At 42.6% G+C, this 10,676-nt stretch overlaps 1 protein-coding gene across 1 annotated transcript; it reads left to right on the top strand.

Annotated features, from left to right (window-relative positions):
- Window positions 1-451: 451 nt before the first annotated feature.
- On the top strand, window positions 452-7,862 carry RBP7 (retinol binding protein 7). The gene is made up of 4 exons (XM_054009311.1): window positions 452-663; window positions 4,296-4,474; window positions 4,801-4,902; window positions 7,567-7,862. The coding sequence occupies exons 1-4, from the start codon at window positions 591-593 to the stop codon at window positions 7,615-7,617; spliced, it is 405 nt and encodes a 134-aa protein (XP_053865286.1). The 5' UTR covers window positions 452-590; the 3' UTR covers window positions 7,618-7,862.
- The last annotated feature ends 2,814 nt before the right edge of the window (window positions 7,863-10,676 follow it).

Below are 10,676 nucleotides of genomic sequence, written 5' to 3'. Positions count from 1 at the left end.
CTTCTGTCATAATTCAGAAACAAGAGGAATGTGCACTGTAGTTTCTAATATTGTGGCATGGAGGTCACCTTTCTCCCCAGTAGAAGGTCATGCACAGCATAAGGATCAGTCCTTTGTGCCTCTGTTAGCACACATCATATTTATAATAAGGAGATTAACTTTCCCCAGACTCATGCAGGTTTCCAATCTAGGAGCCTGGGTCTGATGCACCTGCATTGGCCCTCACTTACTAACTACGAAATCTGTCCCTGATTCCCTTGTTAAACTGATGGGGGCAGGGAGTGACCATGAAGAGGTTAAACTATTCACTCGTTTCCCCACTGTGACTCATGGGCCAGTAACATTTGCTCCACACAAAGATTTCAGACAGTGTGACCTTTCCCCTCCAATCCCAGCTGAAGCTAATTGTACTTCCACCCCCTCTTCCACTTCTTGGTTGGCCAGTGGCACCTTCCCACGAGCAAGGCTGTCAGCTGTAACCCCTCCCACAATTCCCCTCATATAGGGCCTAGCTGGTAGATACCCTCTCAGTCCTTTCTGTCTGGTCAGTGTGTACTTCCCTTTGGGGCTCTTGCTCGAACAGCCTAGCCATGCCAGTGGATTTCAGTGGCACCTGGAACCTCATGAGCAGTGACAACTTTGAAGGTTACATGCTGGCTTTGGGTAGGTGAAAATTATAGAATTCTATGCCTAGGGGTTTGAACTCTGCTAAAATCTAGGGGTGGTTGAAGTTTTCCTTCTCTGGGTGGGGGGAGGGGGCAATTATTGTCTCCTTACAGGAGGACCTGATTTCCCCTTTCTTTCCCATAGGTAAGAAAAGGACTATTCCCTCACTTGCCTGTCTGATCAGTGTATGGTGTGGGGTACAATGTAACTAATCACTAGTATGCTGTTACTTTCAGGAGTCCTTGCTCCCTGTAGTGAAGTTTGATATCTGTCCTTGGTTGGTGCCTTTCTCATGGGGAATTAGCAGTACTGCTGTACGTGTGTGTAGACCCCTGCTAGTGTGAGGGAGTGATTTCTTCAGCTGTGTCCCCTCACTATTGTCACTCCTTTTGAATATACACTTGCCTTATCTGCAAGAATAAGGCTTTTTTTCAGAAGCGCTCCCCACAATAAGATGTTCTACATCCAGGTAACATCCTTACTAGGGCTACAAGGAAGCTATGAGGTACACTCTCTTTCTCTGTCAGTGACTATGTCCTTGACCTTCCCTGTTGCTAAACATCTGACTATTTAAATGCCAGTCCTCTAATACAGCAAGAGCGGTGTCTAGCAGATGACTGCTGCAAAACACTTTCCCTGTGGTGACCCCAAATAGGATGATGAGCATATCCTCTTTAGTAGTTGTTTCTCTGCCATGCTTTAGGTCAGTGATTCTCAACTGGTGGAGATGTGAGCAGGTTTCAGGGGGGCCTCCAAGCAGGGCCAGCATTAGGTTTGCTGAGGCCCAGGGTAGAAAGCTGAAGCCCCACTGCATGGGGCTGAAGCCCTAAGCCCTGCTATCCAGGGCTGACACTGAAGCCTGAGCAATGTAGCTTTGTAGGGGCCCCTGTGGCATGGGGTCCCAGGAAATTGCCTGACTTGCTACCCCCTAATGCTGGCCCTGGCTTTTTATATGCAGAAATGCAATTATGGCACAGGTGGGTCATGGAGTTTTTATAGCATGCTGGGGGGAGGGCCTCAGAAAGAACCTAGAGTAGAGGTTCTCAACCTTTTTAACTTCTGAAACTAGCATCTGAACTGCTGGTAAGAATGGGGTCAGACCAATTATATGCAATAATGAGGAGAATGTGGGAGAGGAACTAGAAAGGGCCTCAGTGCTGTAATATTTTTGTAGTGTAACAGCAAGTATCACAGGTTCTAAAGGCACAGCCTACAAAACTGGGAAACTCTGTTTTAGTAAGCTCCTAAGGTGTCTAAGTGTGGTGAATGGCCCTGACTCTTTCCAACAGTTATGCACTCAACTTAAATATATTGCTTGGTGTTGTAGGTTTTTTTTGGACATTTCAAAGCCATTTAGAACATTAAGCACTTTTTTTATCCAATATTGGTAATATATTGAAGGAGCCTCTTCTAGTAATAGTACCACCTCCTTGGTCTGAGGATAATGTTCTTAAATCCCCTCTGAGGACTAATATACTCTTTAATGAAGACCAGTCCTTATCTCCAAGTCTTAATCATTGCACATGCAAGTCCATATGTTGCAGGGAACAAGACAAAGTAGGCTGAGACTTTTCAGCCTCTGCTGCATAAAAGCATATACTGGAGTCTACTAGCTCAAAAATATGACCATAGGAAGACTGAAAAGTATCTTATTGCTTGCCTCTCCACATGGCTGGGAGTCTAACACATTTTTAAATCTCCTTTTTTAAATGAAGCTGGATGGACACAAATTATACAATGAGAAGGTTTATTTTCTATCTTGCCTCGGTCTGTCACTAGCACAAAGAAGATTGCATTGAAGTTCAGTAGCTCAGAGTGGGGATACCATGCTTTCTATTAAATACTGTTTTTGACATCCTGTTTCCTATCCTACAGGGAAACTGCCAATAGACAAATTGTTTGCAACTAATTAATTTGCAAACTGGACACCATCAGATTAGGCCTGAATAACGACTGGGAGTGGTTGGATCATTATAAAACCTAGACCTAATTTCCCCCTACTGTGACTCATACCTTCCTGTCAACTGTCTGAAATGGGCCACTCTCATTACCACTTCAAAAGTTATTTTTCCTCCCTTGGTATCCTCCTGTTAATTAAATTGTCTCGTTAAACTGACCTCACACTTGGTAAGACAATTCACATCTTTTCATGTATTTATCCCTGCTCCTGTATCTTCCACTCCTTGCATCTGATGAAGTGGGTTCTAGCCCACAAGCTTATGCCCAAATAAATTTTAGTCTCAAAGGTGCCACAAGGACTCCTTGTTTTGCTGATACAGACTAACACTGGTACCACTCTGAAACCTGCCAATGAATGTTCACCCTGCCTAAATAGGGGAGTAGAAACTTGGATGAATCCCCTTGATGAATGGGAGTTGGTCTTGTCTCTCTGAAGAGACTGAGGAGCAGCTGAGTTAAATGTAATGGCTGCTCCTAAAAGACTGTCTCCATTGCCAGTGAACTTGAACATTAATGCATGCAGTGTTCTGAACTAACAGCTCCGGGATACAGGCCCTTGCCAGTGACTATTGCCACTGAGTAGTTGTCTCATGTTCCATATGAAATGAGTCTGATCTTGCAGACTTGCTACTGATCAGCTGTTGCATGGCAATTGACAGTCCCTGGAAATGGCTTGAGTTTAAACAATCAGCCTGGTGATGGTCCTGACATGTGAACAGTTAAAATTACTTAGGGGAAGAAATGTGAGGATTCTTGTGGCGCATGGGTAGCAGTAGTGTCCTCTCTGTTTAGAGAGCAAGGACAGTTTACCTTAAAAATGCAAGATTATTCTTTGAACTACTCAACCAAATGGCTAAGTGGCTTGGTTTGGCTGCCAAAACCATAAGTGTCTAACTCTGCTTTTGACAGCCCCTTGCCCTCTACTGATTATAAATACTACATGTGTGGGGAAAACACCATGCTGGTAATCATCAAAGATGAACAGGTGAGGCTGAACAGCTCCTTGATGGAGCAAATAACACTAGACAATAGGTGGCTAAGCTACAGTGGGTACATGTTGCATACTCTGTTGGACATGTTGATGTGAACAGTTCCTTGTAACAAAGGAATAACCAATAACATGGAGAACTCTGTACCCCACAGTTAGGAAGCTCTAAGACCAAATTCTGTGGTGGTTTGTTTTTGATCACATGTGCATATCTCATCTGATGTCAACTTTATCTGGGTCAGCATAACTAAGTACAGGCCAAACTCTACCTTCACTTCTACCACAGCAGTAGCATCCATCAGGTTGTAATAATACAGCAGAAGTCAATATAGTAAACACCTGTGCCAGCACTGGCACACTACTATGACTGGCCAATAGTGTAAGGTGACCCATCTAGTTGAGAAACTCTCTCCTGTACCAGGTTAATCAAATCCCAACAACCTAGCTTGGGAGTTGCAGTCCCATGTTTGTGAGTAAAATACTAGGTAGAAACATTGTTGAAGAAAACTGCCTGAGGGGGGGGGGGGCCTTTCATGTACCTCTGACATAGAGCCACACTAGCAGCACCCAAACCTGGATCGGCTTTGGGAAGCACTCTGGTGGGTAGCACTGATTACAGTGTAGCCTGGGTCTTGTAGGCTGGCAAGTACCAAAAAAATTTATGATAAATCTCTCTCCTAAGGTATTGACTTTGCAACTCGCAAGATAGCAAAAATGCTGAAGCCACAGAAGGTGATTGAACAGGAAGGTGATTCATTCTCCATCCAAACCACCAGCACTTTCAGAAGTTACTTTGTCCAGTTCAAAATTGGAGAGGAGTTTGAGGAAGACAATAAAGGCCTAGATCATAGAAAATGCAAGGTAAAAAAAAAGCTGTACCTGCTCAAATCACAAGGCAAAAATCCACCAAACTGCTTCAACTGATCAATGATGAATTGTTAGTGTTGGGACCTAAATTTTGTCCTCAAACTCTTAAAGAAGGAACCCTCAAGATTCTTGGGAGGTGGGGATAGGGACTACTTATTTACTCCATGGCATACATGTGAGATTTAAGGTAGCCCACTTTCTACAGAGCATGATGTGGAAGCACTAACTGTGGGGAGCAACTTACACTACATTCTTGTAGCCCCTCTCCCTTACCAGGGTAAGACTAAAATTAAGTGTGTGTGTCTGTCTCTCACATGCAGAGTGTGGTTACCTGGGACAATGACAAGCTTGTTTGTGTCCAGACTGGAGACAAGAACAACAGGGGCTGGACTCATTGGATTGAAGGAGATCAGCTATATCTGGTATTCAGTTGTATTCCAATTTTGAATTAACTTCATGGCTCTGCATGATGGCTGTCAGGATCTATACTGCTTTGGTTTGGGTTAACTGGTATGTTCCCATGCAATTCTCTGTGCAGTGGATGCTAGGGCCTAACATAAACATGACCAGGAAAGGAAGAATCTACATACATGTGGTTAGTACAGAGGCAAGGACTCTACTACAGGAGAAGTCTCTTCTCCCAAAGATAGTAGACTTCTGAAATGGCTTGGAAGCATTTCAGTATCAAAATCTGACTTTTCTGTCTCAATCTTATACCTGGGCTTGGCATTCCTGAACTTCCTCTAGAGTTGGGACTCTTGTCTATCCACCCTATTGTTTGAGTGCCAATCTCTGGGTATTGCAACAGGGACAAAAGACTACTTAGAACATAACACTAAATGTTAAAAGCTACTAGCAAAGCTTTAAGCATTGAGTCAAGAAGGATACATGAGCCTTGGAAGAGGTGTGTGTACACACACTTCCACCCTCTTCACTTGCTCCATTAGTTCTCAGGGTAGTATTCTCTCCTTCTCCTTCCCCCCCCAGTCCTCCAAAAGACCGAGTGACCTCTGCAAGATGAGAATTGGCCACCTCATGCCAGACAACCTTAGCCTGAGAATTTACCAATGTATATTGCCAAAGAGCCACACTAATAAATCAGTAACCCCCAATCCTAGTGTCTCCCACCGACAGCAGCCCTGCCAATCAGTGCTTCCCCATACCTCCTGATTAGCTGTTTTGTGGCATGCAGGAGGCTTGGGGGCTTGAACAGTGAGCACCCCTGGCACATTGGAAAGCTGGCACCTGTAGCTCCAGCCTCAGTCAGTGCCTATATAAGGAGCCGCATATTAACATCTGAAGAGCCACAGGTTGGCCACCCCTGCATTAGATGAACCTGTAAAACAGGAATCCCTCTGTGTGTGGGGGGGGGGGGGGGGGAGACAGGTGTTGAAGAGAATGCAGGGGACTCAGAAGAAATACAGCCAAGCCCTCTGAGCCAAGTTTACATTCAGAAAAGAGCTGTGGGGGGTAGGTGAAAAGAGTGGGCCAAAACCCAGGAAAGGGATAGCAGTGATAGTGAGAAATTGCCACTCTGCCTGTGGCACTTATGTGGCCCCATCACCATGGTATTGGAGTAGCTCATATCACAGCCCTGCAGTCAGGTAAAGCAGTGCTGTTATTCCCATCGTACAGATGAAGCACTGAGAAACACACTAGAGTGTCCAGGTGCCCCAATTTTTATAGGCCCCATCCTAATATTTGGGGCTTTGTCTTATATAGGTGCCTATTAACCTCCAGCCTGTCCCAATTTTTCAGACTCATTGTCTGGTCACCCTAGGACACAGACTAAAGGCCAGATTTTCAAAGGCACCTAGCAGGGAAAATGTTGTCCCTGAGCCAATACACATGATGTGTAACTCTGGATAAGATGGCTCAGATATTTAAGTATGAAGTGTATAGTTGTTGACCTGACATTCACTGTCACATTAATATCTGAGTGGAGGCACTGATGGCAATAGTTTATTTGATTTGGCTAGAAGACTTGACCTCCAACTCTTTCAAGAGGAAGAGCTGTCAAGAGCTCCTGTGCTGTCTTCCTTTCCTGTGTGCAGTGGCCCTGAGACCAAGTCTCAATTTTTTTCCCCCCTCAACTTAAAATGTGGAGTATTCTTGGTGTTTGGTTTTAAATATTTTCCTGTGAAAACTGCAACTGAAGAACTGTAGTGTTTAGAGGCTAGTTACTTTCCAGAAGGGCCTTACACAGAAGGCAGTGTTGCCAAATCTCATGATTATTATCCTTAAAGCTCCAGCTCCTGGGGTCAAGTGGCTATGATGACTTCATCCTTCATTCTTTAAGAAGCTAAGTTTCTAGCTCTTGTGGCTGTGGGAGACAGCTTCAAAATGTGACCCCAGTATAAAGGCTCAAAACAGAATATAAATACATCTATTTTACATTTTTCTTAAAGCCAATCATGATTTTTGGTGAGGCTGTTTAATTTTTTTTAAACTTGGTTGGCAATACTATGAAAATGACTAGACTGTGTCACTTTCACTCCTGTTTAAAGTCCATTTCTAGTCTTATTTGTAGTGGGTAACACCCCTAGAGCCCCAGGCAGCTGCAGCATAAATGCATGGGGGGGGGGGGCTTGCCCTAGTACAGGAGTGGAGAAAACTACAGCCCACATCTGGCCTGCCAGCCATTTTAATCTGGCCCTCAAGCTCCCACTGAGCAGGGTCTAGGGCTTATCCTGCTCCAGCTGGGGAGCAGGGATGGGGGTTGCTCCTGGAAGTAACAACATGGCCCCCCTCTGTCTTCCATGTGAAGGGGCAGAATGAAGTGGGGATGACTAGCACTGAGCATGAATAGCTACATGTGGGGCATCTTGCACTTGCACTGCAATTCAAAAGTAGCTGGTGTGCTCTTGTTCTGGAATCCCGCTTGCCACAACCCACCATAGAGCACACTGTAAGGCCCAACTTGTGTGGGTACTAGTTGCAGACTGGCAGCAAGGGCACAAGATCTACAAGATGCTCACCATTGTAAAGGACTTGCTGTAAGCCAATTCAACTTCACAAGTACCTAACTGTCAGGTTGACTGTTGCTTTAAAAGTTAAATAACATATTTGTTCTCCCTTCTTGTTAGGAGCTCCGCTGTGAGGACCAAGTATGCAAACAGGTTTACAAGAGAGCTTGACTTAGTCCAGCCTTGACTGACCCTTGAAAAACACATCTGTACAGAGCAGACCTCCATGGAACTTATTTCTTTATGAACATGGGTTTCTACATGATATCTGTAGGTCAACACTAAGCATCTCTTGATCAGGCATGTCTATTTTTTTTGGTGGTGTACTTGCTCAATATGTATTCTGATCAGGAGAAGATGTAACTGCTTGCACTAGTGTTGCAGTTCTGCTCTTGTTAATAAACACTGGAAAACAATCCTGTCTGACTTCTACTGCTGTCATTTGGGGGTGTAAGAAAGGGAGACTGTCAGGTAACTCAAGCCCCATCTAACCCTCAGAACTATGCCAGCATCCCCACAGCCCTCTAGAAGTCTTCTATGAATTCAAAAGGTCAAGATAATATCAAATCACCAGTTATGATATTGGGAACATCTAATTTCTATGGCCTTATACAACCTGTGGCAGTGCAGAGGGTCCAGACAATAGCTCATGTTGTTGAGGCAGCCATTTCAGTTAAGTCTCTAGAAGTACTAGCACTCCTCAAAGGAGGTTGAACAATGACCTGAAAGGAACAAAACTACTTAATTGTATGCAAGAGTGGTAGACTAAAGTCATCTTCTTTTTGGCTACTCAATAGTCTAAATAGAATATTGTAGACATCACTAAAGACTTAGTGTCTTGATTAAACTACTGACATGGAAGGAAGTGGACTAGATTCCACTTTTACTTACTAGCTGTCCTTATAGTGATGAAGATCCATGTCTGGATTAGTATACCTTCATACAGGTAACCTAGGATATCATTCTCCTAAGATTTTGACTCAATAGCCTATTCATGAAGGCTCCCAATTGCACCCTTCCAGTTGAGATAATGAGGAATAGAATCCAAATGAACTAACTACTTTTGACTTGCTGTGTTGATCCCAAGATATCAATCTCTTTAGCCAGTAGAATTTGGTCCAATAAATTACTTCATCTACATTCTCATCAAAAGCAGCAGAGGCTCTTTTATTTAAACAAACTCAGCACATGAGGATCCCCCCCCCACGCATACCCTTCCCTCAGATGACAAACCTCCCCTTTGACTTGATCAACAGAAATAAGTGAGCTTGCATCATGTGATAGTGACAGCAGGTGATTCATCTTTCGGGTATTCTTAGACATGAATATAGTTTAAATATTATAGCTTTGAGTTTTGGCTGTTAGTTTCAATATCTTACTACTACAGCTTGCACTCTTCAGGAACATGTGGCCCTCCTACAACATTGATGCTATAATACTTAAGCTCCTTTACTCTAGTTTTAATTGCCTATTAAAAATAGGCTTAAGAATGAACTCTTTCCTCTTCTGACACACTCAACAATTGTGATGTCAAGTAACTTATTCAGCTAATAAGTCTATGGCAGGACTTGTTGCAGGTAGTGTTAACAGCTATTCAGGACTCTGAAATCTCATTTGAATACTGGAAACAAAAATAGCTGTGGTAAAGATCAAAGCTTTAGTTAACCTTTAAGGACTGCAGGGTTTCTGCAGCATCCCTAAATGCAAATTTTTAAAAGGAGGATCACAACACTTTCATGTTCAAATCAATGCACTTAGTCCAGTAAAAATTTATAATACCAGTTTAGTGGTATTCTACTGCAGGAGTAGAATTACCATATTGAATTTTTTATACAGAAAACACCATTGCATTGTGTGGCTTAAAAAAAAAATTGACAATGGAAAGCTCCAGGTTTTGGCAATTAGGAAGACGGGGGGGTATTTGCCACCTGGGGAGACATGAGTGGTAGACTGAAAATACAGCACAGATTAGTCAGTTCCTGAAGGGTTGCCCTTACAACCACTAAAGTTAGACATAATTTTCAAGAACATAAATTCTGCTGCCCTGGGATGGGATGGATTCTATAGCCACAGACTACATGGAGACTTAATCAGGAATAAATGTTTTAAGAGTATTAGTTCTAGTTGACTAATGTAGAAGATTAAAGTAAATATTTGGGCTGTTGATTAATTGCAGTTAACTCACAACTTAAAAATTAATCACTCTGTTAAACAGTAGAATACCTATTGAATATTTTGGTGGTTTTTCTACTTTCATATATATTGTATTCTAATTGAAATCACTGTACATTTTTATTACAAATATTTGCACTGTAACAATGAAACAAAAGAAATAGCAGTTTTGAATTCACCTCATACAATACTGTAGAGCAATCTTTGTTGTGAAAGTGCAACTTACAAATATAGATTTTTTTTTTTGTTTGTCACAACTTCATTCAAAAACAAAACAATGTAAAACTTCAAAGCCTACAAGTCCACTCAGTCCTACTTCTTTTACAGCCAATCACTAAGAGAAACAAGTTTGTTTAAATGTACAGGAGATAATGTTATCTTCTACTTATTTACCATGTCACCAAACAGTGAGAACAGGCATTTGCATGGTGGCACTTTTGTAGCTAGCATTGCAAGGTATTTACATGCCAGATATACTAAACATTTGTATGCCCCTTCATGCTTTGGCCACCATTCCAGAGGACATGCTTCCATGTTGATGATGCTTTTTTTTTTTTTTAAACAAGTGATGCAATTCTCCCCCAAGAAGTTCAATGTTCCCTGTTGTTTTATCCACAGTCTTCTATATATTTCATGTTATAGCAGTTTCAGATGATGACCAACACATGTTGTTCATTTTAAGAACACATTCGCTGCAGATTTGACAAAATGCAAAGAAGGTACTAATGTGAGATTTGTAAAGATAGCTACAGTGCTCAACCCAGGGTTTAAGAATCTGAAGTGCCTTCCAAAATGTGACAGGGATGAAGTGTGAAACATGCTTTCAGAAGTCTTAAAAGAGCAATGCTCCAATGTGGAAATCACAGAACCCGAACCACCAAAAAGAAAATCAACCTTCTCCTGGTGGCATCTGACTCAGATAATGAAAATTAAGATGCATTGGTCCCCGCTGTAATGGATTGTTATCTAGCCGAACCCGTCATCAGCCTGGACACATGTCCCCTGGAAGGGTGGTTGAAGCATGAAGGGATATCTGGCACGTAAATATCTTGTGACGC

The sequence above is a fragment of the Malaclemys terrapin genome, chromosome 19 (genome assembly GCF_027887155.1).
Source record: "Malaclemys terrapin pileata isolate rMalTer1 chromosome 19, rMalTer1.hap1, whole genome shotgun sequence".
NCBI classification, from domain to species: domain Eukaryota; kingdom Metazoa; phylum Chordata; order Testudines; family Emydidae; genus Malaclemys; species Malaclemys terrapin.
Note: the sequence above shows the minus strand (reverse complement) of the source record. Positions and strands in the feature narration are given on the sequence as shown.

Excerpts from the sequence above, each read along its gene's own strand:
- RBP7 (XM_054009311.1), top strand. The coding sequence starts at position 591 with ATGCCAGTGGATTTCAGTGGCACCTGGAACCTCATGAGCAGTGACAAC. Across the intron at positions 664-4,295 it reads AGGTTACATGCTGGCTTTGG|GTATTGACTTTGCAACTCGC; the intron begins GTAGGTGAAAAT and ends CTCTCTCCTAAG. Across the intron at positions 4,475-4,800 it reads TAGATCATAGAAAATGCAAG|AGTGTGGTTACCTGGGACAA; the intron begins GTAAAAAAAAAG and ends TCTCACATGCAG.